This window comes from Mustela lutreola, chromosome 8 (genome assembly GCF_030435805.1).
Source record: "Mustela lutreola isolate mMusLut2 chromosome 8, mMusLut2.pri, whole genome shotgun sequence".
NCBI lineage: Eukaryota > Metazoa > Chordata > Mammalia > Carnivora > Mustelidae > Mustela > Mustela lutreola.
In genome coordinates this window covers 143,058,562-143,086,053 of record NC_081297.1, presented here as the reverse complement: position 1 = coordinate 143,086,053, position 27,492 = coordinate 143,058,562, and the positions used below count along the sequence as shown (strand labels likewise).

At 53.1% G+C, this 27,492-nt stretch overlaps 1 protein-coding gene across 2 annotated transcripts in view; it reads right to left on the bottom strand.

Moving 5' to 3' along the window:
* The window catches only part of FAM83F (family with sequence similarity 83 member F), a 33,547-nt gene extending 6,304 nt beyond the window's left edge, over positions 1-27,243 (bottom strand). For both annotated transcript variants that reach the window (XM_059187040.1, XM_059187039.1), the window contains exons 1-4: positions 26,678-27,243; positions 4,862-5,029; positions 4,218-4,339; positions 1,844-2,538 (exon numbers count right to left, since the gene is read on the bottom strand). In XM_059187040.1, coding sequence (XP_059043023.1) covers positions 1,844-2,538; positions 4,218-4,339; positions 4,862-5,029; positions 26,678-27,166 — 1,474 coding nt within the window. In that variant the 5' untranslated portion in view covers positions 27,167-27,243. The remainder of the gene's footprint in view (positions 1-1,843; positions 2,539-4,217; positions 4,340-4,861; positions 5,030-26,677) is intronic.
* Positions 27,244-27,492: the final 249 nt, after the last annotated feature.

The following is a 27,492-nucleotide window of genomic DNA, read 5'->3' as shown; positions in this document are numbered from 1 at the left end:
GAAAGGAGCGTCCCTGGGGCGCAGCCCCATGTGCTTGGCTGGCTCCAAAGACATGCAGAGGGCGGAGGCAGGGGCGGTGAACTGGCTGCTGAGAGACTTCAGGAAGGTGGCAGGAAGGGACAAGATAATGGGCCTTTTGTTTCTATGGAAACACTTCAGGGTGAGGGGCTGAAGGGAGTGAGAGCTCACTTCCTCCACAGTCAGGACTTGGGAAATGGCCCTTTTTGTGCCCACTCCTCCCTCGCCCTGCCCTGCCAGGTGTTCACCATGGCAACCCTTCCTCCCAGCAAGAGGGGTAAGGTGGCAGAGCACCAGGTGTGGGGGCGGGGAGCCAGGGATCCCTGTGGGAACGCGACTGGGGGCCACCACCCCTCCCTGAGAGGTCATGGGCTCAGGCCTGGGTTTGAGTCCCGACCCCACCACCACTTCCTGTGTCCTGAGACCACCGAGTGCACCTCTCTGAGCTCCTACCAGCCACCTCTGTGGTGGTCGTGAGGAAAAAGTGAGAGAGAAAGCATCTTATGAAGGGCCTGGTACATGGAGGTGCCCAAGAGACGCTTCCCGGCCCAATGGAGGTACGGCCCTGGCACCCCTGTGTCCCAGATTCAGAGACTCCCAGGCCTGTCCTAACCTGGACAAGCACAGGCGGAGCGCGCCAGGTTCCGGGGCCGGCTGGGCAGTCAGCGCAGGGGAAGGTGGTTGTGACCCTTGCTATCGAGCCATTATCAGGTCAAAGCTAGGGCTGTGGGGGTCAATGGAGATCTGGAAGCACTCAGATACCCCAGCAGCACCTGCCTTGCCGGGGGAGGCCGGTTGCCCTGGGGCCGAGCCTCACAGCCACGAGCGAAATCCCTGCACGGAGACCCCTTCTTCTCGGAGGTCCTACCGTGAGGAAAGGCCCCGGCAGCAGCCCTGGTTGTCACCACCCACCTCTTCAGAAAGGCCTGCTCCGGAGAAGAGATGGAGGCCCAGACCTCTAGGGAGTCCCAGAGAGACAGCCAGAAAGACGCCACCACCAGGAACACGCTCTCCCGAAAGTAAGCAGCAGGGCAAACACCACTTATCAAACAAACACAGGGAAGAAGCAAGTCACGCTATTTACAACAGAAATGAGGAAAGTGGGTCAGGGCGTGGGTGGGGTTCAGGTGAGGGTGGGGTGTGTTTGAGCCAGGTGGATTGTGATGACAGGTGAGGTGGCAAGGAACAGGTTTTCTAGAACGAGCCCTCGACTCAGAGGCAGAGGTCAAGCTTGGGTCAGACCACTCAGCTGCTCTGTGTCTGTTTCTTCACTGACAAAGGAGAAAGTTTCCAGGCTTCTGGTGGCAGGAACTAGAGCTCTCAGATGACTCCATGTCCAGCACTGTTCCAAGCACCTTACAGCCTCAGAACAGCTGAGCTTCTCCTCTTTATTTTTAAGATTTATTTATTGGTACCCTTCTCCTCTTTATTTTTAAGATTTATTTGTTGGAGAGAGAGAACGAGAGAGAGAGCAGGAGAGGGGGAGAGGAAGAGAGAGAATCTTAATCAGGTTCCACGCCCAGCAGAGCCCCACTCGGGAGCTCGCTCTCGAGACCCTGAGATCATGATCTGATCTGAGCTCAAATCGAAGAGTCAGACACTTCAGCCAACGGAGCCACCCAGGTGCCCCGTCCTTCTTTCCTCTTAGAGAAGAGGAAGTGAACTTGGACCTGCCGGAGCAGGATGGGAACCGAGGGCCTGCGGGACCTCAGGGCTCTGGCTGTCCGCACGCCAGCAGGCAGCCTTTCTGCAGACAGGAGGCAGCGCTCCGGGATGAGGGCAGCCGGCCTGGGGGCGTGGGGCCGTGGGTGGAGGGAGGGCTCACCTGAGATGTCAGCACTGGAGCCCTCTTTGGGCCTCTTCCCCGTCACAAACTGCACCTCTGCGAAGGTCTCGGTGGAGAGGGAGCTGCTCCCGCCGTTGGGCGCCGCGGGAGTCTTGGACCGCCGGCTGAAGAGCCTCCTGCTGAAGCGCCTGCTGTCCTTGGCAGTGGCGGCTTCCCCGTTGGCAGCCTCTCCCTTGCCGTTCCGGACCAGCGCCTCCGGGGGTCTGGGCTTCAGGTCCACGTGCAGGTGAGAGACCACCCGGCCGCCCTTCCGAGCCAGCTGTCCCGAGGGCACGGGCTCCATGGGGGGCAGCACCTGCTCCAGCGTGACCAGGTCGTTCAGGAAGCTCTCCAGGCGCCGGGCCGCCTCCCCGCCGCTGCCCCGCTCCTGCTGCTCCTTGGGGTCGCCGCCGGCCTCCCGCTGCTGCCGGACGGCCCAGCGCATCATCTCCCCGGGGGGCTGGCGGCTGCCTGACACCAGGGCATACTTGGGGTTGATGAGCCTGCGAGCCACCGTGGAGGAGTGGTTGGGGCTCAGCCTCCCGGCGCCACCCCCCAGGTTCAGCTGCTGGTACAAGTTCACCTCCTCAGAGATGGCATACAGCTCCCGGAACAACAGGTCGAAGGGCTCCACGTTCTGCCCTGTGAGGAGGAGGAGAAGGTTCCTGTCCACGTAGGAGGAGCTCCAGGTGAACCTGGGAACGTAGGGACAGAGAAGCACGACACGTAGGCCCAGCCTGTGGCAGCCCCTGGCCATCCCAGCTCCACAGCCCGCTGCCCCCACCCCAACCCCATCTCCTATGGAGGCCGAGGCCTTGCTGCCTGGTGGAAGGGGCCTCCTGGTCCCACGTCCTCCCTGTTTCTCAGGTCTTGGCCTCAAATGCAGAAAGCAGGTGAGGGCATGAGAAGGCGGGCCTGGGTTCCCACCTGGTTTCTACCCTTGGAGGCCTTGAAAAGTGGGGCTCAAGGAGCACACAGCCACACAAGTGTGGTGAGGCTCACGTGTGACACCACGTATAAAACATTTAGCTCCGTACGTGGCACACACACACCCTGAGTAAGCGGGGATGGGGCTGCTATTACTGTTTTTTTTTGTTTTTTTTTTTTTTAAGATTTTACTTATTTAGTTGAGAGAAAAAGTGCACACAAGCTTGGGGGAGGGGCAGAAGGGCAGAAGCAGGCTCCCCGCTGAGTAGGGACCCGGATGCCAGGACCCGGGGATCATGACCAGAGCCAAAGGCAGATGCTTAACCCACTGAGCCACCGGGCGCCCCCGCTGCTACTGCTAATACGGCTCTTCTCAGAGTCTTCCAAGCGCTCAGTGTCTGCAAATCCTGCACTTCAGCCATGTCCGAGGACCGTGGCCACTTACTGATCATTTCCCGGCCCGGTCTCTCGCCTCACCGGGATTTCGGTTTTCTCGGAGGGCAGAGTCCATCTCTGAGATGGACTTTCTCATGTTCCTGGTAACAGACTTCTGAACTGGAATTGGGACACATTGCTTTCACACCACATCCTTACATTCCTTTTTTTTTTTTTTTGGCATATGAAAATTTATTTCTGTCATGTTTTCACCATCAAAACTTAGGATCTTGTCTTTCCTTCTTGCTTTTGTATTAGGCAAAAGAGAGACATCGGCTACTTTGACAGCCTTAAACCGAACGCCAGGAACGTCACCGGCAGCGTGACCTTTGTGGCCAAATCCATCAACCAGAACCTCATCATTCTCCTCGGTAAAATTCAAACCACCATACTTGGGTACAAAGTCTGCGACTTTTTTGCCGTTCTTGATCAGCTGGATCCTGACATGTTTCCTGATGGCAGAATGTGGCTGCTGGGCTTCAAACCCTGCTTTTCCCAGCACAATCCCCTTTGCACGGGAAGCGCCTCCAAATGTGTTGGCCCCCAGGGCTGTGCCCAAAGGGACCTTCTTGTGCCATTTATTGTGCCACTTCTGATCTCGCAGGCCATGGAGCTTCCTGGCAGTATGAAAACTAGGACCATTGCCCATCCTGCTGGCACCACAGGCCTGAGTGAAAGTGACCACACCCTCCCATTTCTTTCCCAGATCTGGTCCATTCTGCTTCCTGACTGTCCCCGCAACGACTAGCCTCACAATGCAAGAGCTGCTGTGGACCATGAAGGTCAAGCTGTGCTTAATGCCCGGGAAGAGTTGACCCCCGTCTCTGGAGTAATACAGTAGCCAGAAATTTGGAGGGCAGGTACTGGCCAGGAGGCTCTTCCCTGCCATTAGATCCAAGAACCCATCTTAGACCCACGACCACGGGGGCTCCAGTCCAGAGTCTTCCTGACCATGTAATTTGTTACCCCAAGTAAAAGCCTCTGGGTTCTTCTCTGACCTGGCCCAACTCACCTGTAAGATCCTGTGGCCACTTTCTCACCATCTACCATTAGGAATGTTGATGACAGGGTCCCCTTGATCTTCCCCATGGGCATGTAGAAGCCAACACCTGTTACAGAGCGGACACGGATGTTCTGTTGAGAAGAGTGGAAAAGCACTGTCACTCATGAGACTTGGAGCCAAGTTTTGTGTGGCAGAGAAGGAACCCTCTTGTCTGTGGAGCCCTGCCTGTTGGTTCCCGTCTATGCTAGACTCTACTTCCCACAGGTGTAGAGGTACAACCCCATCTGGAGAGCAAGAGGAAGTTAGCACATCTTGCTTTGAGCATAGATGAGCCCAAGGTGGTTCCTGCCTGCTCCCAAAGCTCCCTAGAAGAGAACCAAAGCCCTAGTTTTGATCCTGACCATGACTCTGCAGGGTGAGCACCCCAGGACTGGGCCAGAGCTGCCTCCTTAACCTCAATAGTCTTGAGATAAAATTTAAGCTGGGCATGTAAAAGTTAGGGTTATCAATTCACAAGGCAAGGTTTTAGACAGAAAGAAAGGTGTTGAACTCTTGCCCGAACTGGGCAGAGGCTGGGGGCAGAGGCAGCCTCCATCTCATCTCTTGCACCTCTTCCCTTCACGCTCTATCCCTACCCCAGTGGTACAACTCACCCGAACGCGGAAGTCGGTGAGCTCTAGGCCCTGACACATTTCCAAGAAAAACTTCACGCCTGCCTCATCCAGGATGATATACACCGGGACCCGGCGCTTAAAGGCAGCATCCACAATGTCTTGGAAGATATCGCTGTCAGTGAAGAAGTCCATGACCACCGCAATGACCTGGATGGGGAAGGGCGACTAGTGAGACATGGGGTGACTCCGTCTCTATAGCGGTACACTGTGGCCCAGAGAGGTCTAGCTGGGCCTATGTAACCCGAGGCCAAGAGCCAAACAGCCCATCTGCACCACTCCTGGGCTCTCTGCCCTGAGAACTGTCTGGGGGTCCAGGCAGGCTGTGCTCTATCCCCACTACCCGACCCTGCCCGTTCTCCAACAGCTCTTCAGCAGCCGCGCCAGGGAGATCTAGGAGGTTGAGGAAAGTTGGTCCTAGTGGCCCAGGGAAACAAGTAGGCTCAAGAAGAAGTCACTGAGAAGCGTGGGATGGACTCATTCTCACCACTTGCAAATCTGCTCAAACCCCCTTCTCTGCCGGCCTGAGTGCTTTGATCTCCCTAGAGTTGTGCACGGTCCCGTCCTCCCGTTGGTGCGGATTCAGGTAGAACTCCAGGAGCTCAACTCTCCTGGCCTCCAGGTGGCCAGGTTATCTCACACCACCCTCAAGTCAAGGTCACTGCCTAGGACCCTTGGTTTCTAAAAGCCTGTCCTGAAGATCTGTCATGGAAGGTGAGGTTTTCAGCTTGAGGTAGATCTGCCTTTCTGACCTTAGTTTCTTCATTTTCCTAGGCAAAACTTCGTCTGCTCCAGTGGCAGGGTTTTCTTGCGGGCCCCAAGCATTGTGGGTGTGATGCAGAGCAAAGGGCATGCTTTGGGGTCAACGGATCTGGTTATATCGACTTCCTATGTATGTGACCTCAGGCAAGTCACTTAACCTTGGTGAGCCTCTGCTTCCTCATCTGCAAAGTGGGCATACCCTTTACCCTGTACTTTCATTTTGCCATTGAGATTAGATAACATCTGTAAAGCATCAAATACAATGTCTGGCACGCAGGAAGTCATAAATAAATGGTAATCACTGTACGGTTGAGGGCTTCTGTTAGCTGTTGCCACTGGAAGCCTGAACTCTGAAGTCAGACAGACCAGGCCTGGTAGACCAGCTCCACCACGTACACCAGTACACCAGCTAGTAACCGGAACGATCTCAAAGGGCTGTTGTGAGGGACTGGGGAGACAAACCGCGAGAGCACTGAGCACAGTGGTATCCTCCATCTCCACTACCCTCACACATGTGCTCTACCCTCCCCCTGCCTCTAAAGAACCCCCCCTCCATTCACGCAATATTATTTACCACTGTTCTTGGCTCCCACATTTCATACTCAATCATTCATACAAGTTAAAATTTACTGGGTCCCAGAAGCAGAGGGGGGATCTACAGATAAACTTTAATCCCTGACTTCAAGGGGTTAATCCCACTGGAACGATAAACCGTTTGCACTAAGTAAGACGTGAGGCAAAATGAGATAAATGCTTTAAGAGAAGTACAAGTGATCCGTGAGGTGAGTTCAAAGTCAGAAGGGGGTGTGGGAGGAGGGGCAGCAGGAGGGAGAGAGACTGAATGATTGCTTCTGGCCAGGGAAGAAATTCTTAAGAAAGGCTTCATCAGGGAAGCTAACACCTGAAGAATGGGCAGCCTCCGGGGACCGGGAGAAATGAACAAGGAGGAAAACAGAGCTGGCAAGTGGGAGGGGGTGCCGCGCGTGGGTGTGCGGGTTGTGCACTGCACATGGGCTCTGGGCTGAGGGGGTGAGTGGTAAATATGCCTGCCTGAGGAAGGGATAGCTTTTTCTAATCTGACCACATCCACAGGGGCTAGCAGAAGCTTATGAGGCACGTGTTTCTGGCAAAGAACACATCGTAAACAAAGGCACTGAAGACAAGGACTAACAGGCACCACACGCTTTCCACGTGCCCCACGCTGAATTTTCTAATCTGATCCTCCAAATAAGGAGGACTGTTCTCATTTTATAGATGAGGACGTAAATGCAAAGGGGCTTAATGATGTGCCCAAGGTCTTACGGTTAACATGTAGCAGAGCAGGGATTTGAACTCAAGTCTCTCCAACTCTGTAAGGTATTTTAGAAACATCATATCAAAAGCTGGTTCTTTAAAAAGACCAAAAAAGGGGCGCCTGGGTGGCTCAGTGGGTTAAAGCCTCTGCCTTCGGTTCAGGTCATGATCCCAGGGTTCTGGGATCGAGCCCTGCATTGGGCTCTCTGCTTAGCTCTCTGCTTCCTCCTCTCTCTCTGCCCGCTTCTCTGCCTACTTGTGATCTCTATCTGTCAAATAAATAAATAAAATCTTAAAAAAAAAAAAAAGACCAAAAAAGATAGATAGACTTTTGACAAGGCTGACAAAAACAGGGAATGCAGATAAAGTGCTGAGTAAAAACAGAAATAACCACACACATATTTACTTTTTAAGAAATCATATTATTTAAGAAATAGTAAAAATGACAAAAAGAATATTAGGACTATTTACATACTGATGAATTTGAATGTGAGAATGACGTAGTTCAGTCATTAAAAGCAAATTAAACATAATTCAGCATAATCCAGTAAGGTTTATCCTGGAAATACAAGGATGATTAATCTGTTCTTTTAATTTATAACATTTATGGGGTCAAGGTGGGTAAATCATATATTATTTTAATAGGTTTTTTAGAAGTATTTGATAACATGGGGCACCTGGGTGGCCCAGTGGGTTAAGCGTCTGCCTTCGGCTCAGGTCATGATCCTAGAGTCCCAAGATAGAGCCCTGTGTTGGGCTCCCTGCTCAGTGGGGAGTCTGTTTTTCCCTCTGCCCCTCTCCCCGCTCATATTCTCTCTCTCTCTCTCAAATAAATAAATAATATCATGTTTAAAAAAGTATTTGATACATGAGATCCCTATTTATGATTAAAATTATCAAAAAAATAGCAATAGAAGGGACCTTCTATTCCTTAACTTGATAACAGCTATCTACAAAAAACCCACATGAGGGGCACCTGGGTGGCTCAGTGGGTTAAGCCTCTGCCTTCAGCTCAGGTCATGATCCCAGGGTCCTGGGATCGAGCCCTGCATCGGCCTCTCTACTCAGTGGGGAGACTTCTTCCTCCTCTCTCTCTCTGCCTGCCTCTCTGTCTACTTGTGATCTCTGTCAAATAAATAAGTAGAATTTTTTTTTTAAAGATTTTATTTATTTGACAGACAGAGATCACAAGAAGGCAGAGAGGCAGGCAGAGAAAGGAGGAAGCAGTCTCCCTGCTGAGCAGAGAGCCTGACATGGGGCTCAATCCCAGGACCCTGGGATCATAACCCAAGCTGAAGGCAGAGGCTTTAATCCACTGAGCCACCCAGGCACCCTAAATAAGTAAAATCTTAAAAACAAAACAAAACAAAACCCACATGAAACATACTGAACAGAGAAATGTTAGATGCATTCCCTTTAAGTTCCAAGAATATCAATAATACTTTCACCATTGCTATGGTGGAAAAAGTACTGGAGGTGCTGACCAATGCATTATGACAGACAGAGAGAGACCAATAAGAAGAAACAAAACTATCAGTATTTGGAGATGATTTTTAATTTTTTTAAGTAGGCTCCATGCCCAGTGTGGAGCCCAACGTGGGGCTTGAACTCATTACCCTGAGATCAAGACCCGAGCTGAGATCAAGAGTCAGATGCTTAACAACTGAGCCACCCTTAGAGATGTTATTTTTAGAGAAAACCCAGTAAAATGTAGATGAACATTACTAGAATTAACAGGGGAATTTAGCAAGATTGCCAGATACAAGAAAAACTAACAAAGGGCAACAGCACTTTTATACTACAGTAGTGATCAACTAAAAGAGAGGGGTGGGGAGAAAAAAATAAGATCAACGTTGCAATTTTATTTTTATTTTTTTAAAGATTTTATTTATTTATTTGACAGAGGTCACAAGTAGGCAGAGAGGCAGGCAGAGAGAGAGGAAGGGGAGCAGGATCCCTGCGGAACAGACAGCCCAGTGCAGGGCTCGATCCCAGGACCCTGGGATCATGACCTGAGCTGAACGCAGAGGCTTTAACCCACTGAGCCACCCAGGCACCCTGACATTGCAATTTTAAACACATAGGATTTAAGAATTAATACCTTTATTGAGAAATTTAGAAACCTCTATTCAAGGATACTTAAAAATATGTGAATAAATGAACAGATAAATTGTGTTCATGGATAACACGATTCAATATGTGAAAAATCAAATTCTCACCATATTAATAAAATTCAATGCAATTCCAATGAAAGTCCAGTCTGTATTTCTGAGGAACCCAAATAATTCTAGGATGTAAGGAAGGATACAGATCTACAATAGCTAAGTCAATTTTGAAAAAGAAAAACTGAGAGGCACCTGGGTGACTCAGATAGTTAAGTGCCTGCCTTTGGCTCAGGTCACGATTTCCCAGTTCTAGGATCGAACCCCGCATTGGGCTCCCTGCTCAGCAGAAATTCTTCTTCTCCCTCTGCCTCTTCCCACGGCTTGTGCCCGTTCTCTCTCTCAAATGAATAAATAATCTTTAAAAAAAAAAAAAAGCAAAAGAAAAGCTGAGAGGTGACACTTTTCCTACCAATAGTAAGACATGCTGCCGAGCCATAGTCATAAGATTGTGGTACTGAGGCAGGAAGGAAATGAAAAACAAATCAGTGAACAGAACGAAGACCAGAAACAGACCATAAACATCTAGAACTTAAAGTCTGACAGAGGCAGAATTACAACTCAGTGGACAAAGGATGCTGCTTAGCAGATGTTACTGGGATACTGGGTTACTGGAGAGAGAGAGGGTATCCCTGCCTTACACCATATATAAAGGTGAATTTCAGGTGGGTTAAATACCTAAATGTGAATGATAAAACTAATAAAGGAATTGATAAGATAGGATTTCTTAAGAGTCTAAAAGCACAAGTTGTAAGGCAAATGAAATTTAAAAAATAATGCATTTGGGGCACCTGGGTGGCTCAGTTGGTTAAGCGTCTGCTTTCGGCTCAGATCATGATCCTGGAGTCCCGGGGTTGAGCCCCATGTCAGGCTCCCTGCTCAGCAGGGAGTCTGCTTCTCCCTCTGCCCCTCCCCCACTCATGCTCGCTCTCCTCTCTCTCGCTCATAAAATCTTTAAAAAAAAATACAATGCATTTGACAAATTAGGGATTTTTTGTTCAAAGAAGGATGCTGTAGATAAAGGCAACTGATTGACGACAGGGAAAAGATATTTGTAATGTCTACAACCAAAAGGAATTAATAATATACAAGGGATCCCTGCAAACCAGCAAGAAAAAGACAGGGAACTAATTAGAAAAATGGGCAAAGAATATGAATAAGCGACTCCAAGAGGAGATACCTGAATGGCTAATAAGTATAAAAAGAGAAGCAGACCTCATTAGTAATCAGAAAAATTCAAATTAAAGCAAAGTGATAAGAGAGATACCACCTTACAACTGTAATATTCACTAAAAATGGGAAAGCTGGCTAATCCCAAGAACCGGAATGTGAGGGCAGGGGAACCCGCGTGGGCGGCTGGTGGAGAGAACACAGGTGCCGCTATTCCCTTCAGCAGTGGGCAGAGAGTGGTGGATTTAAAAATGTGCATAACTCAACTCAGCAATGCCACTCTTGGCCGTGCACCCAGGGAACCTTCCAGATCTTTGCAATAGTCTATAAGGGGACAGGAATGGAGACATTTGCTGCAGCTTTCTTTGGCATAGCAAGGAGTTGGCAACAATTAAATGTCCATCTCAAGAAGAATGTGTAGGGGCACCTGGGTGGCTCAGTGGGTTAAGCCTCTGCCTTTGGCTTAGGTCACAATCTCAGGGTCCTGGGATCAAGCCCTGCATCTGGCTCTCTGCTCAGCTGGGAGCCTGCTTCCCACCACCCCCGACTCTGCCTGCCTCTCTGCCTACTTGCAGTCTCTGTCTGTCAAATGAATAAAAAAAATAAATAAATAAAATAAAAAAGAATGTGTAAGGAAAATGTGAGGAATGTGCATTGCAGAGGGCTTAGTAGCCGGCAGAAGCAATGTACTAGTTCCAGGGCAGAATAGTTCTTTTGAAGACGGAGAGTTTGATATAAAATGTCAGGGAATGACATCTCTAGCCTAATACCATTCATGTAAATAAAAACACATGACATAAAATAACACTGCATATGTTTTCCAAGGGCACAGACATGTGCATGGACATATACTGAACACGTTAGGGTGTCTGCCTGTGGAGGGAGAAAGGGGTCTTCTGTGGTAGCATGATGGCAGTGGCCCATGACCCGAGGGTCTCAATCAGCTCTGCACTTGAGGTCCAAGACGGACAGACAAACCCAAAGCGGGCGACCCAGAGCAGTTCAGGGTAGTGAGTAAGTATAGTGGGGTTGGGCTGGGTCATGGACGGCTTTAACTGGACGTTTTGGGCTTCACTGCATCGAACATCTCCCCTCCCCCCCGCCCCAGTGTAGCAGGGCTTCTGATACCTTCCCTCCTAAGTGCTATCTGAGGCCAGAGGCCATTGTTTACTCATTTCCAAACTCCCTGCAGTGTCCAGGTCAGAGTCAACTCTCCACGTATTGCTGGGGAGTGCCTGTCTGGCTCTCAAGTCACTTCTGGATCCACTCTCCTGCTTTCCTTTCACAATTGCAAAAGCAAGCAGGGAGCTGGCCGCCCTCACCCCTACCCGACCCCACCTGGCGGAGGATGTGATGTGGAAACGGATCGCCAGCCGGAGGGAAAGATGAGTCCCGAGGGCCCCCCCACTTTCAGGAGGCTTGGTCTGCAGCACCCTGGCGAGAGCCAGCCATCTGTGTCACTACCAATTAAGCAGTGAAATATCTGTAGTCGGAAGAGAAATCAATTGCTCTCTGACTCCTGCAATCTCGTTGTGGAGGAGAAGTGATAATTACCCTCCGCTTTGGTCTCTGGAGGGCACTGCTTGACATTCAGCTCCGCAGCTCCAGCCCCAGGAAAACCAGCCTCCCCACCACCGCCCTCCCCGCCGTGGTGTTCAATGCCTCGTGATCCTCTACCCAAAACCCAACTTCCAGACTCCCGGAGCCAGTGGAAAATGGGGTATGAAAGGAAGGACGTCACAGGCTCAGAACCCAGGGAGACCGATTCTGTTAGCAGAGAAAAGTCACCCCCCTCCCCGCCAGCAGCAGGCTTCCAGTGTCCTTTAGCTGGTGACCCACTGATGTGCGGTGCCCAGGGGGAGAGGTTAATCTGAGGCGGCAGGAGTTTTTAGAAGCTGCGGCAGGCGTCATGCTGCAACACTTCTCATCAGGTGTTTAGTTAGCTTAACATCTCCTCCTCTGATATCCTGCCTCAGCGGCATAGGGGTGGGGGTGGGGGCGCGGAGGACAGCGGGGCAGGGGAGGGTTAGGGAGCCTCAGAACACCCCTCTGTCATTTACCTTTAATTACACTGCCAGCTTTTCAGATTCTCTGTCTGGATTCCTTAATTGCCATTAGAAAGCAAAACAACCGAAAGACTCCCACCTTCCCTACATGCTCCAAGGCAGCTCTGCTCAAGACTGCCCAGGACCAGCACCCCTGGTGTGTTTGGGTGACCCGGACTAGATGTGTGGTGCGGATCTCACCAGCCTGCCTCACAGGCACTTCCAAAACCAACATCCTCTTGGTCACCCTGGCCAGAAGCCTGAGTCTACTGGTCTCCTCCTCCTGCCCCACTGAATACATCTAATTGGTTGCTGAGCCCAGCAGGTCCGACCTGCTCCGTGCACCTTCTCTGGGTCAATTCCTTCCTATTCCCACCATACTGCTGCTCTCAGGCCCCCCTTTTCTTACTGAGCTCCTGGAATAGCTTCCTGACTAGTCTCTCCTACTAATCATTCTCCCCAGCAACAACCCCCAAGACCACAGCCTCATAAAATGGGGGCAGGGGTCTCAGGGGCCTCAAGAGAGGTCCAAACTCCATAGCTTGGCATTTGGAGGGCCTTATGATTGGCCCCTTTCTGCCCCTCCAGCTTCAGCTTGGGCCACATCACCTCTGTCCCTTTGCAGTGCAGAATGTCCTGCCGTGGCCCAAACAAGGGGTTTCTCGACTGTGGCTCTACCGACATCTTGGGGTCAGTGCTTCTTTGCTGCGGGGGGCTGTCCTGTGCACGCTGTATAGCTGCATGGCAGTAGCCTCATTCCGCATGGTAACAACCAAAATCTATATCAAAATCTATAGACGTGACAGATAAATATCTCCTGGGGGCAAAACTGTACCACCCCCCACTTCCTTCTGAGAACCGCTACACACTTCTGGCAGTTTTCAGTCCTTTTGGTCCTACTCCTTCCATAAACCGGTGAAAACTCCTCTGAAGCTTTCAAGCTCAGCCAAGAGCTTCCTGAACGTCCCCCCCACCCCTACCCAGCAGTGCTCGCCACTCCCTGCTTCCTGCCCTGGTCATAGTCCAGGCAAGTGCGAGGTCCTTAACACTGTATTGTAAGTAACATCGGCTCAACAGCTCTGTCCCTCCCTGGGCTGTGGGCTCCTGGATGGCAGGGACCATGTGATTTGCCTCAGAGTCTCCACCCTCGGGGGACCTCTCTGCACAAAATCAGCTCTCTGCGTTTGCGCATGAATGCCTGCATACGGTATTTGGTATTTGTGGGTGCGGTTGGAGCTTTGTAGTTCTTTCATTTCATTAATGACAAGGCACTGGGGTGGGGAAGAAAAATAATACTAGGCAAGCTTCCTGGTTCAATCATCTTGCTGGAAGGCAAGAGTTAAAGCTCTTCCTCAAGGGTGCACAGAAGAGAAAAGAAGTTGGTGCCCTTTGGGACTGCCACCTGAGCAATAGCTTAAAGGTCTGGTCTCTCTCTGCCTCTATTCTATGCACCCAAGATCTTAAAGAAGCAGCCAGCCCATCTGTGAAGACAGTACTTAGCCAATGTCCATCTGGCCAGGAGGTGGGGCTGCCAGCAGCAGGTAACAGCAAGCACCTTTGTGAAAATGACAAAAGGGAGCCTGTCCTCCCTGCCATGGGATGCGAGGCAGTGAGTGGAGCATGCGCTCTCAGCTGTGCCTGCCTGCAGGACACAGGCTGCCCCTGGCACTTAGGCCCTGCCCTGGAGGACGTGCCAGACGCACAGAATCTCAGAAGTAGGAGGAAACTTGAAGCTGGAGCCCACCTCCAAGGTTAACTGACTCTGTTGGGCAGAGGTGGGACGAAAGCCTGGGCTTCTCACCATAGTCCTGAGCTTCCCTAGGACACCAACCTGTCACCCCCTCCCCGGGGTGATGGGGATAGCGCAGCTCTGGGCACAGGTCTACTCTGGCAAGGCCCCCAGTCCACCTCTGGTCACTCAAAACCAGGCTGCTTCAGTGGAGCAGGACAATGCCACGTTCTCCTTCACTGTTGTCCCCAGCTCCCCGCTGCTGCACTGGGCGAGTGTGGCAGAGATCTGTGCCTTTCTCGCTCGGCTCTGTGGTGGGGAAAAGCAAGAGGCCACAGGCCAAGCCTGTCTGTTGCATGGATGCTTGCTGACAGTCCCCTCTTTCTAGAAAGGAAGGGAAGAAAGCCCACCAAGGTATGGCCCAAGGAAAGCCCACCAGTTCCTGCTTCCCGCTGATTATGTATACAAGCCTGGGGCCTGACTTTCACCTCCCAGGACTGCTGGGAGGTTCAGATGAGGTCATGCTCATGAAATCCCACGAAAAAGCTGTACGGTTATAGGGGGTCATTAAGGTAACCCCTTAATGGGTGAATGGGACTAGCACCCCACACCGGAAGCCCTAAGGTTCCTTGAGGTAGGGTGGGCTGCAGGTGGCCATCTATCTATCTGGCAGCCCAGGGCAGTCCATTTGTCTGGGACCAGACAGGAGTCCTTCCCTTTCCTGTGGGGGGTAGTGCTGGGTCAGCCAGCCAGGGGTCTCCCCTTATCACCCTAGTGAGGGATCAAGGTCTACAGCCAGTAGTTGTCAAACTTCACTGTACAAAGGATCATCTGGGGTGGGTTGGGGACGGTGGTGTGCCTGCTCAACATGCAGATTCAAGGGTCTCATCTGCAAAAATTCTGATCCAGCAGGCCCTTAAATAATGCATTTTAGCAACACCCTTCCCCGCAGGTGATCTGAATACAGGCGGTGATGGGTCACACTTCGAGTCCTGACTGGTGTTGGCAAGAGAACACACTCTCTGGATGCAGACAGTTTTACTGGTTGAATGGGCCTTGAGTGAGTCATCTCCTCTCTGGCCCAGCTCCCTCACATGGGGAGGTGATGCCTTCCCGGAGTTGTTCTGGGTCTTAAGTGAGATAATGGAGGCGGCACAGGAGCTGGGGTGAGCGGCGGGTACAGGCTGGTGCCAGCTTCTCAGAGACCCAAGGCAGAATGAAGGGGCCATCACTTCAGAGGAGGGGCGGCAGAGGAAGAGAGCAGAGAGGGGGCACCAAGCTCCCAGGGAGCCGGCGTTGGGAGCCGCCCGCCAGCTCAGACATCAAGGTGGAGATGTTGCTCCTGTGTTCAGTACCAGCCCAGCAGGCCCAGCCTGGGGTGGTGATTAAAGCCTAGACAACACTACATTTACAGAAAGGTCAGAACTTGAACTAATTGAGGGGAAGGGCAGCTCAATTAAGTGAAGAGCCCGCATAGGCACTGTTCCTCGAGCGATGCTGGGTGTCTCTGCCCGCACACCAAGCAGCCGGAAGGCAGTAAGCCCGCAGCTGCCGGAGGAGAGGGGACCTCAGCGTGGCCCCAGGAACGCCACCGGCACAGTTGCTAGTGGAGCCCAGCGAGGTGCTGCTGGAGGATGGAGACACCTCATCTCGGGGGCGGGGGCTCTCGGTGCTCCGGGTACACCCAGCTTCCTTCTGTCATCAAGGCTCCCTCTGGATGATCACCAAGCCTGGTAAGGTGTGAACAACTGAATAAGAAAGCGTTCCATGTCTGCTCCTTGCAGTGGAGGGAGAGGAGAGCCAACAGGGGAGGTCTGCACAGCCCCCATGGGGAGGACACTCATGGAACACTGCCTGGCCCTGCCCCCTCCCTCTTCCTAATGTCCCACCCTGGGCTCCAGATTCATTCTGCTAAAGCCCCAGGCCAAGAGTGTACTGCAGTGCAGAAAGCGGACTTTGGAGTCAGGGATCCCACGCTGGCGGGAAGACCTCTGAATTCTACCTGTAAAGTGAAGTCTGCTGGTTCCGTGAGGAGCACAGGACTGGAGCGGTGCAGTCCCAATTGTTAGGAGGCAGCTGGACAGTGAGGTAGTCAGAGCCAGGGTCCCAAGCAAGAAAAGATGGAGTCAGGACAGCCAAGATCAAACAGCACTGACATCCTGTTCTGCAGCTTAGAGGGGACATGCACTGACATTCTGCTTTGCAGCCTTTGCAGAAGTGACTTCTGCAAAAATCCTAGAATAAAACAATTAACTGCAACGCATTTGTCACCATCATGGGCAAGGGGCAGTTAAGACATAGGCCCCCAGATGTTAGCAAAAAAGGACCATCGGTGTGTAGACATTAACCGAATAGGTAGACAGATACCAAAGCCCTGATTGGCACCACTCAGCACAGCCTGGTTGCTTAAGACAGTTCTAATCTTAGAAACTCTGGGGGCGGCCTTCTCAGGCCCCTCCCTCTCCGGGAGCTTTATCCAACCGCTCAGTAAACTTTGCCTTGCTGCCCACCACTCCTCATCTGGAATCTACCTCTTCATTCTTTGAAGTACGTGACCAAGAGCCACGGGCACTAGAGGCAGATAAATCCTGCAACACGATCACTCTCCCTCTTGGCAAGCGGACCCAGCAACAAACCCTAAACACGTCATCGCCCTGCTCAAACACTCTGGCCCCCCGCTGCCTACAGAATCAAACCTTTCGCCCAACTGAAGAACCTCCATATACTTCCAACCCACTCTCTCTCCTGACAGTAAATTCACAGCACCCGAAATCATTCTACGTTCTCCAAACACACTAGCAGCTCCTCCCTGCCCCCCACAACACACACACACCCCTTGTGTCCTAACACGTGCTGCCTCCACCCTATCCCCGTGGTGATGGGAATGCCCTTCCTCTGGCCTTATTCCACTCTTCACAGAAGCTGTTCCAGGATCATTCTCTGTTCCCAGCCCCGAGGGCGGGAATGCTTTCCCAGGATGCTTGTCTCCTCAGGCCTGGGTCTGTCCTGAGCACCTGGCAGGTGGGGACAGAGACCTGTCATTCCCTCCCTTCCAGAGCCTGACACACAGGAACTGTTCTAAGAAGACCTCCGCAGTGGGGGCTTCCCTCTGGTTGCTGAGGAAGCTGTCTGGACCAGAGCCCCGGCCCACCAAGAGGGCAGAGCCAAGCCCTGCGGAGTCCTGTTCTCTGCCTGGGGGCCAAGTTGCCCCCATCCCACCAGCGGGACATCTGTGCTTTGTCAGCAGAGCCTCCCAGCTGTCTGTAGCCGTGTTACATTGTTTCAGGCTCACTAATTAGACATCATTAAACACTGGGCTCCCGTGATGCACCAGCAGCCACAGGAGCCCAGTTCCGCCCAGGCTGGCTGCTTCCTCTCCCGGCCGCTTGGCTTCTGGGCAAAGCTCTGCTCCCAGCCCTGCAGGTCCTGTCTCCCTGCTGAGTGGCGCTGGGACTCTCTCCCTGGTGATCTGACCCTGGGAAGCTGTCTCCTACTTGACACCCAGACCCCACACTAGGTTGAAGGGGACAACATAAAGGAGATCCAGGCTGGCTCTCAGAGAAAGAGAACAGACTGCACCCACGTGAGCGAGGTCAACTAATTCAGCCATGAAGAACCATATGTGACCCGCTAGGGAGTAAGCATAGCAATTCTTTTTAAGATCCTAGGCCAGCTTTTCTGTGCCCCATGGCGGGCTTCTGGGACAACTTCCCTGCACTAAGTTGGTGTCAATTAGTGAAAATTATCTCATGCAAGCTCATTTTAACATTAGCTTAAAGCTAAACATAATTAGGAAGATAAATCAGCTGCTAAAAAAAAAATCCGATGAAGATACACAGATGATTTTTAGGACTAGCGGCTGGTCCGGGTTACTAGACTGGTGTTCTGAGTGCTAGACGCGGCAGGGGCAGAGCAAGGTGGGACTTGGAAAGCACCTTCCGAGGTATTTCTGCATTGATTCACCAGCGCAAGACAGCTGGGGTCGGCAGCTTACTTGGGAGGTTCTAAGAAACAGAAATGACAACTTTGTGGTCACTGCCTGGTGATGCTACCTGGGAGAGCTTCCCCAAAGAGGAGAGGGCAGGGAGGGGTGTGGCTGGGGAAGGTGGTCCAGACGGCGCTGGGGTGCAAGGAATAAAGTGAATCAGTGTGCTCCCTGGCCTCCCAGCCTTGTGAAGCCCCGCCCTCGGCCCCGCCCTCCCTTCCACACTGGCTGCTTCAGCTGTCAATCCCTGGAAGGCCTCTCCTAGCCCTGGAGCTCTGTGGGAAGCGGACTCCTCCGTTCCATCCAACTCCACTAGTTAACCAGCGGTGTGACCTTGTCCGCCCAGAGCCTGTTTCCCCATCTGAAAGATGGAAAGTTGCTGGCTTGTTGTCAAAGTGTAATGAAAGAATATTTTCTAAAAGGGTCGGCCCCTGCACGTCTGGCATGGAAGTGTTCCCGAACAGCCATCGAACCCCTCCCCCCAGATGCCCTGCGGTTCCTTTTCTTTTTACCCCCGTTAGACTTAAGGTCAGGGTCAGGGTCCACATTGTATTCCGCTGTTTATTTCTCAAACTGGCACATCATAGGTCCCCAATAACACGTTGAAGGAATGAACAAATGTGTAGACTCTCCAGACAGTTTGGAAACCCTCAGGGAAGGTGGGGGAGTTAAGAACACTCACTGTCCGTCCTCAGAGACCCACGAAAAAGTAAAGAACCCTGATCCCTGCCACTGCCCCAAGCATTTGCAGACTCACTGCTAGAAAAGAGAACAAAAAGAATATTTATCCAGAGCCTGCCACATGCCCAGGCCGTACTTCGAGGGGTCCCACAGAATGACCACCAACACATAAGCTATTAGGGGATGAGCTTACAGGTTCTGGGAAACTCGGTCCAGAGAGACTAAGAATTAGAAAAGCCAAAGACTCTATTCCAGGGCTGAGATTATGATTATGGGCTCATTAGCAAGGCCACAGACTCCAGGAATTTCAAAGGAGGAGGAACAAAACTGGGGAAGGTGGCAGCTGCAGCTAGAGCGGACCAGTTCCAGCACCTGGGGTGGGGCGCTGCGGTGGGGGAGGAATCACCAGAATGACTCAGGGAGGCTGGGGGTGCTCAGGACAGGGCCAGGAGCCCAGGCAGGCAGGCAGGACCCACCCTGGCTTGATTGTTCTCTGACCTGCTCCCTACCTCCCCCCAACCCCAAGGTTGGAATCCTGCCCAAGAACAGGCTCTGCCTTGTACACTGAGAAAGAGAGGTGGATCTGGCCACCAGCCAAGGTGAGGCAGCATCCTAGGGGCTGAGAATATGGAAGGACTGGGGTGGCGGCTGGGAATCTCATCAGCATGTCAATGAGGTCACAAGTGAGGGGAGGGGTCAGAAAATGGCCATTCAGAGGACAATGTAAGTCCCTGAAAGCTACCTACCCTCAGTTTCCAGGCAACAGCTGCCCCAACATCTCCAAGTAGAGAGAGAATTGTCTTCTCACCCATTCGGCACAGATCAGAGCAGCCGGCTGCAGTGTACGTGTCTGTCTCCAAACTAGTCTGTGAGCTTCCCAGCCCGGCTGGCAACAAACACACTTTGTTTCTGTAAGTTTCAGAGGAAGAAGTGGCCCCAGAGGGCAGTCCCCAAGGGTAATGGTATTTGTAGCAGAAGCACACAAGCCTTGAACTCAAACCTGAGTGGAATCCCAGTGAGCCTCTTCCAAATTCTATGACCCTGTGCTTTCCCTGAGCTTCTGGGAAAATGGCACTTCCCTTGTGAGGGGCTGAGGACTGGATTAATTAAAGGAAATAGCGTAACACCCGTCTTTCAACAATGTTAGCTCTCTTCATAGAAACCCCTTTTATTTGCACATGTTACTCATCTGTTTCAAAGTGCTATATGCTAGTCTTGCTTTAGAGCCTCAGGCAGACTTGTGAAAGTAAGCAAGAAGGCAAGAATTATCCTCACTTACAGATGCAGAGATGGTGGCCTGGCAAGGTCAAATGATTTGCCCAAGGTCACTAAGTGGGCAAGGACAGAGACAACCTGAGCAAGAATGAGGACATCCAGGCTCCTGGCTCCAACTGTGTACTTCCCTTGGCAGTGGCCTGGTCTCCTGAGACCGCAGCCCAAAAAGCCTGATCTCCCCCACACCCAACCAAGAGAAGGTCATGAAGAAGTCATCCCTTTATTGAGGCCCCATCTTCAATGTCTGGACTCCCTGAGAAACACCCATCATCAGAGTTTCAGAGACCCAAAGTGTCAGATTTCAGAAGAACCTCCTTCTCCAAAGAGAAGAACATGGTTGGCCCTGCTGTGCCACACTGCCCACTTGTGGAAGCTTTAGTTCCCAAGGAATATTTCCAGACTGCTCTCAGGCTCTTTGGGCTGGGCCACACAGCCAGTCAGGCCCTTCTGGAAGCTAGTGTGAGGGAAATACCCTTGGGGATCCCCAGTTTAGGAACTGGGGCACCTCTGTGCCTTCCTGCCTCTTCTCTGCCCGTGGTGGATCTTAGAGGAGATCTTTGTCTGAGGACTCAGATATCACAGCCTTGCAGACAGCAAAGCGGTCAGACAGCCACTCGAACAAAGAGTCCTCACCAAACAAATGCGGTGGGGCTGGGGGGGAACAGGCAGCTGGTCTTCTCTTACTTCAAGGAGGAAAATGAAATACACCTGCACAGGGCCCCCAGCAATGAGAAGTGACTCCTAACTCCCCTAATTCATCTCCTGGGAGGAAATTCAGCCACACTTCCCTCCCCGGATCTGAGAGAAGACAGAGAAGGCATTACTTTCCAGAACAATTGACATTTGGGGGATACTTTCTCAGTGGCCTTAGGTTTCACATGTAGTTTCCTCCTTGTTTTTCAAAACCATCCAGAAATCTCTAGGTATTGTCATCCCATTTTGCAGATCAGAAGCCTCAGAGAAGGAAGGGCTTTACCCAAAGGAACACAGCTAGTGAGTGGCCAGATCTGGAGAGAAACCATGACCTTGCGATTTAAAGATCTTTCAAGGCTTGGCCTTGACCTTGACATGCAGCTGGGTCTCCACAGCTTGGTAATTCTGGCTCCTGGGATCAGTGATTGAGCATAAAGGAGAGACACTCAGAATCCAACAGCCAAAGAGCTCAGGGCTTGGCAGGGGTGCTGCCGGGACAGGCTGGGGCAAGATGGGGAAGGGTTACAAGTTCTCAGTCCCCTGAGCTGCAGCTGCACGATTACGCACCAGCCTCCAGGGGACAGGGACTCTGGAACTGCCCTGTGCGTCTGAATTGAAGTCGGTGCGGGATGGTTACTGGAGCAGGGAAGAAGGGTCCGGTGGATTGGACTTTTTTTGGTATCTGCCTCATATCAATACCTCAATGCTCAGCATGGGGCTTGGCACAGAGACTGCTCAGTACTATCTGCAGGATGTCCTTGAATGAGGGGATTGTTGATTGAGGCTAATAGGGGGAGACAGTAGGCTCTGCTCAGTGGCAAACACTGCCACCTGCCAGGTGAGCCTTCTGGCACAGTGAGCCAGACTCCAAGATTTTGCCATTACCCCCTGCACCCCCCCCCCCCGGGGCCCATGTTCCCAGCTGTTCATTCCCCGGCACCCTAACCAAGCTGCTAACCCGGCAAACCATGCCTCCTGCTCTGGTGCTTTTCCCTAAATCCTTCTGCCCCCTCCCCCAGCTTACAGCATTCTTTTCTCTGCTGCCAGACAATTGGTTACAATGGGATTAAAGGAGGCCCCTGGGTAATGCACCGTTCAGTGGGGGACATCTCCAGACACTTGCTTCTCTAGAGGCGCGGACAGAGATGGATGGCTGGCTGGAGACAGTTTCCAACCATTTTTACAAATCACTGACCACCTGTGACCGCTGGGGCCCTGCAAAGGAGACTCAGAGGAGTAAGGTGGGTTCTCACTCTTCCAAAGCTGCCAGCCCCTGAGAGAAACCGGGCTTTCCCAGAGCAACCTGTGTGACGCGCACATGTGGGACAAACAGGGAGCTGCATCGGACAGTAAAAAGGTCACTTTTGTTTGTTTTAGAGAACATGTGCAGGGGTGGGGGGGAGAGGGGAAAGTTACGGGGAGGGGCAGAAGGAGGGAGAGGGTCTTAAGCAGGCTCCATGATCAGGGCAGAGCCCCACGTGGGGCTTGATCCCATAAGCCTGAGATCACAACCAGAGCTGAAATCAAGAGTCAGATGCTTAACTGACTGAGCAACCCAGGTCGCCCCCCAAAATGGTCATTTTTGAATTGAAAATTTGATAAAGTGCCTAGGAAGAAGTAGCACATGGGCTGAGCCCTGATAGAAAGGAGACACAGCTCTATCGGCGGGCAGGAGAGGGGGAGGGCCAGGCCCCTCTGTGCCCCATCACCAGGCGGGTCTCCGCTGGAACAGGAATGAAGAGCTCCTGCTTCATCCAAGCTGCCCAGTGCCCCAGGCCGGCCACCGGCCTCCCTCTCCTGGGTTGCATCAGTGGGGTCACCGGTGACTCTGACCACGCACCTGGGGAAGCCACACGATCTCCTTGTCCTTGGTCTAAAGACCAACCATTATACCCTTTCCGACCTCAAAGGGCTCTTTGCAGAAATGAAGAGAATACTTTGCCCGTCTCGGTGACAGGGGCTCAAAGGACACGGGCCAGCAGGCGGGAGGCAGTGAGGGGCCTCCGGGTGTGGGGCCCTGGAGAGCAGGGTGGAGGGTCAGTCTCTGAGACAGGGGGGCAGTAAGCTTCCTACTCTACAGGCAACCTCTCTAAACGCACGCAGGGGCCTCAAAAGCAGCCGCCAGCGGGCACAAGGGAGCCCGGGCGCCGAGAGGGGTGGGGGTTCGGCCTTCCTGCTGGTTGGGACACGCTCAGCGGCAAAGGGCCGTCCCTAACCCTAACCCCTCAAGGCCCCTGCGGCCGCGCCCTCTGTCGGGCCCTTTGCATTCTGTGTTCTAATAATGGTTTAGAAGACTATTAGGCTACTTAAGAGCAGGGGCGTGTTTTATATGTCTGTTTTCTACCCATGGGCTGAGCACACGGTAACCTCCAACCACCCATGCCATGAGCATTCTTCCAAACCACTAGCCTATCCCAAGTGCAGTGGTTGGGTCCCTCTGCTCTTGGACGGAAGAACCCAAGGTTTCCCAGTCTACACGGGGTCTCACTGGATGTCTCCTCGGCCCTCTGCATGTACAATGACCTTCGCAGCCCAGGCAGCAGCCACCTCCCCGGTCATCTCCGTCATTGTGAGACAGGCCAGGGGCTCACTGCTTGGTCCCTGAAGGCACATTTTCTGCCCATGGGTTAAGCAAAGTCCATCTTTCAGTGACAGTGAGATAAAGGGGAAAAGACAGCAGGGACAAAGACACACCCCACAAGTAAACACGGCCGAACGCCAGAAGGCCAGCCAGCCGGCACACGGCAAGGGCCTTCTGCCATCGGGGGAGGCGGAGGGAGCAGATGACCCGACCGCCCGCTTCCAAGGCCTTCCTCTCAGGCCACCAGCTCCCACTCCTCACCCGCCCGACTGTTTCCTCCCTGCCCTCTGCCGTCCCCCACCCCCAGTCAGATTTTCAAAGTGCCCCCCCAGTTAGGCTTCGCTCCCTGAATCCCTGAGGTTTGAAGCCCTTGCTGGTCGGCAGACATGGGTAGGTCCGGGCCACTCCCCTGGGCCTTAGTTTCCTGTTTGTCCCTCAGGAATAAAGGTGACAGCAGCTCGTGAGGGTCTACGGGAGATGAAATGAGATAAAATCCGAAACTCCCTGGGACACAGCTGTATGTCTGTGTTCTTTTACCTCCCCGCCACGGTCCCCCTCATCGAGGCACAGAAACCAACTCAGGCTGCCTCACCTGCCCTCACAGCAGCCTGCTGCTCCCTGCAGACAAAGGAAACTCCCTCCCGCGGGGTGCAAAGGAAGGAGGGGAAGAATCTAGAGGAACAGCCGTGGACGGTCGCTTGCCAGTTGGACAAGCTGGGGTCAGTCGGGGGCAGGCAGTGCTCGGAGGGTGTAGCCTTTAGAGCAGAACCAAAGGATCTGGGTCTTTCCATAACCCGCCACATGACCTTTGGGCAAGTCCCTTTCCTCCTCTGTCCCTCAGTTTCCTCACCTGTGAAACAGTCAACCTCTCTGTCCTACCTACTGCGTGGGGTCTCTGAGAAGAAGGTGCTGTAGAGAAGGGAGCGACAGGGAGTGCCGGTGGGGTCCGGAAGGCCTGCGAGCTGCGTGGAGCAGAGACAGGGTCAGAGGCTGCCTCTGCCAGGGGTGCTCTGACCTGCTTCGGACTCAGTTTTGGGATGCTCGCGCTAGGCCCCACACAGAACTCCCCTTAGGGGAGCTCTTTCCTCTAGTCAAAGCCCAGTTTCTGTTTTTTGTTTTGAAAAAGATTTATTTATTTTGAGAGCGAGAGCGAGTGCGTGAGAAAGAGATAGAGCCCCTGTGTGCACGTGCAAGTGGACGAGATGCGGAGGGACAGAGGGAGAAGCCGACTCCCTGCTGAGTGTGGAGCCAGATGGCTCTGGGGCTCAATCCCAGGATCCTGAGGTCATGACCCAAGCCTAACTCAGATGCTTAGCTGACTGAGCCCCCCAGGCGCTCCAAAGCTGCTTGCTGTTTTGAAGGAAAAATCTTTTGCTCCTGCTCCCAAGTCTCTTAACGGAGAAATTGGCCATTCAAGTTTCTTTCTCTTTCCCCTTTCAACCGTGCATCTCACATCCCTCAGGAAGCCCTCCCAGATTAGGCTCAAAACACACTCTTCCTTCCAGCACATTCCCCAGTATTTGCGTTCCTGCTTGGAGGGCAAAACCCACAACTTCCATCCTTCTGTGGCCTGCGCCTGGCACTAAGCGGGCACTCAGGAAGTAACGACCAGTTAAATGTGTACATAATGGACTCGATCACAATTGTTAAAGTTTCTGTTGTTCAATATTTAAAGAGCTAAGAACATTGCATTACACAGGAGACTCCTGACATTCCACGGGGACTAGCAGCCCCAGTAGGCAGGGGTCCTGTCTCTCCCTTTTTGTAACAGGGGCACACAATGTACCCCGGGTTGTGACCAGGCTAGGTCCATTCAAAGCCCTTGGGTTAGTCCCAAATATCATCAGACAGCCGGGCAGGATGGCCCAGTGATTAAGAGCAAGGACTTTGGCTTTCAAATCTTGATGCAACCACTTACTTGCTGTGTGACCTTTGGCAAATAACTGTTGTGAACCAAAAAGGAAGGCAAATGCTCATCTCACCTAGTTGTTGTGAAGCACAAAAGAGAAGATGAAAGTAAATTATTAGCACAGAGCCTAGCACATAGGAAGTGCTAATAAGTCAAGGCTCTTAGTATTGCAACGTGAGAGCTGAGCCCCTCCCCTGCTGCACAGGGGAATCCTTGTCTTTTTTCCACCTCTTCTCAAACCCGCCTTTCTCTTTTGCTGAATGCAATATACAAAGAAAGCTCAGGCAAATAAGAAGGAATTTCTTAGAGAGGGAGGGTAGAAATATGGGCGAAGAAAGTTAAGGCTTCCTTCTGGGAGCCAATCTAGCCAACAACCTGCATCACCTCTTCCAGGAAGAGGAGCGTCACCGCTGGTCTTTCTCGATTGTTCTTTCCTCCCAGACCACCTGTTCAGCCTCCAGGGGTAACAGGGCTCAACCACATCCACTGGGCTGAATTAGAAGGGTGAACCCAAGCCACCCCTGTTGTATATTCTGCACCAGACACCCAAAGCTGCTGGTGTTTCTTAACAAATCTCTGTGGGGGAGCCAGATTTAGCAAATGAAGCAACAGAATGCTCCATTAAATTTGAACTTCAGAAAAACAACAAAGAACATCTTAGTATCAGTAAGCCCCATGCAATGTTTGAGGCATACTAATACTAAAAATTATTTATCGTTAATCCAAAATTCAAATTGAACAGGATGTGCTATGTTTTAGCCAGAAACTCTAACCAAGGTGCCCAGGGCACTAAATTCTTCCCCTCCTTGTCCCACAACCACAATACTGGTCCATCAGTATTTTAACTAGCTACTCTGGAAACATCCCCTCCTTTTAACCCCCAGGCAGAGACACGGTAAGTGAGAGCTTTCCTGTCCCTCCTCCGCCCCAGCTGCTGAGTCCAGTGAGGTGACTTGTTCTCAGAATACATTTCTTCATTCATTCCAGGCCGCTTGTCTAGTACTGGCCCCCAAGGCGAGGGGGTGAATGCCAGTCCCCTCTTGACTCTGGGGAGGGGGGTGTCTCCTAAGAACAGCATGGCTGGGGTAAGGTGGAGAAGTCCCACGACCCAGGTCCTGAGTGTCCTGTTGCTTGAAGACCAACCGAGAAGGTGGCCTGGCGCAGGATTTGTAAATCCCTGGGCAACACATGGGTTATTAACTCGACCTCTGAGTGGCCCATTTTACCACAAAGCCCCCACTCTTCCCACTTGACAGGGAGAAAGCAGCACATGGTGGGGGAAAGCCACCAGCCCCTCTGGACGCTGGAAGAACGACAAACCACTGTCCCGCGCGTTGTGATTTGCCGAACACATTTTTAGTCATCCTCTTCAGAGGCCTCGGCTTAAGGGAGGGTTCGGGGCCGGTTTTCTAGAGCGGTCAGGAAGTCCTGACCCAGGCCCTGCCTCCGAGGTGGGGCCTGGTCCAGGGGGCTGCCCGTGGGGGGTCCCACCGGTGTGGGGGGCGGCGCCTACCTTCTGGGCCTGTTGGATCATCTGCCTGACCACCTGCTTGAGGTGGGGCGCCTTCTCCTCCTTGGGGGGGTGGGTGTAGAGGGTGATGCGGCTCACGCCGCGGTAGACGCCCTGGTCGGTCCAGCCCAGGTCCAGCGGGGGCACCTCCGTGTCGGAGCGGTCGGGCCAGTAGGCCAGGGACTCACAGGGCTCGGCCGGGGCCTGCGCCTGCGCTGGGGCTTTGGCCTTGGCCTTGTTCTTGGCCCGGGCGGCGGCGGCTGCATCCTCGTAGGGGCTCCAGGCGGCGCGGAGGGCCTGTTGCTCCCGGCTGGAGAGGAAGTCCCGCAGCTGCTCCTTCTTGACCAGCTCGCGGTACGCCCGCTCGCCGCCGGCCAGCAGCGCCTCCAGCGCGGCCCGCCTCCGCTCGCAGTAGTAGAAGGCGGCCTGCCCCTCGGTCACCCTCTCGTTCACGTGCGCCTCGTCCAGGCAGCTGAGCTGGGACTCGGCCATGGCGCCGCGGCAGCGCGTCCCAGCCCCGGCCCCGGCCCCGGCCGCGGCCCCGGTCGTCCCGCCGCACCTGGAGCCGAGGGGCGGGGCGCCTCACCTGGCCGCGAGGTCGGCCAATCCGCGCGGGCCGGGGCGCGGGCGCGGCCGTCGGGCGGGGAGGGGCGGCCGCGCCCTCTGCCTCTGGGGGGTCGGGGGGCGGGGCGCGAACCGTGCGGGCGGCCTAGGGAGACGGTTCCCGGGGGGCGGGTGGGCGGACGCGGCAGGGACCAGGCCTGTGGGGCCCGGCCCGGCCCGGTGGGCAGGAAATTGCAGAGGTGGTGGTGGTGGTG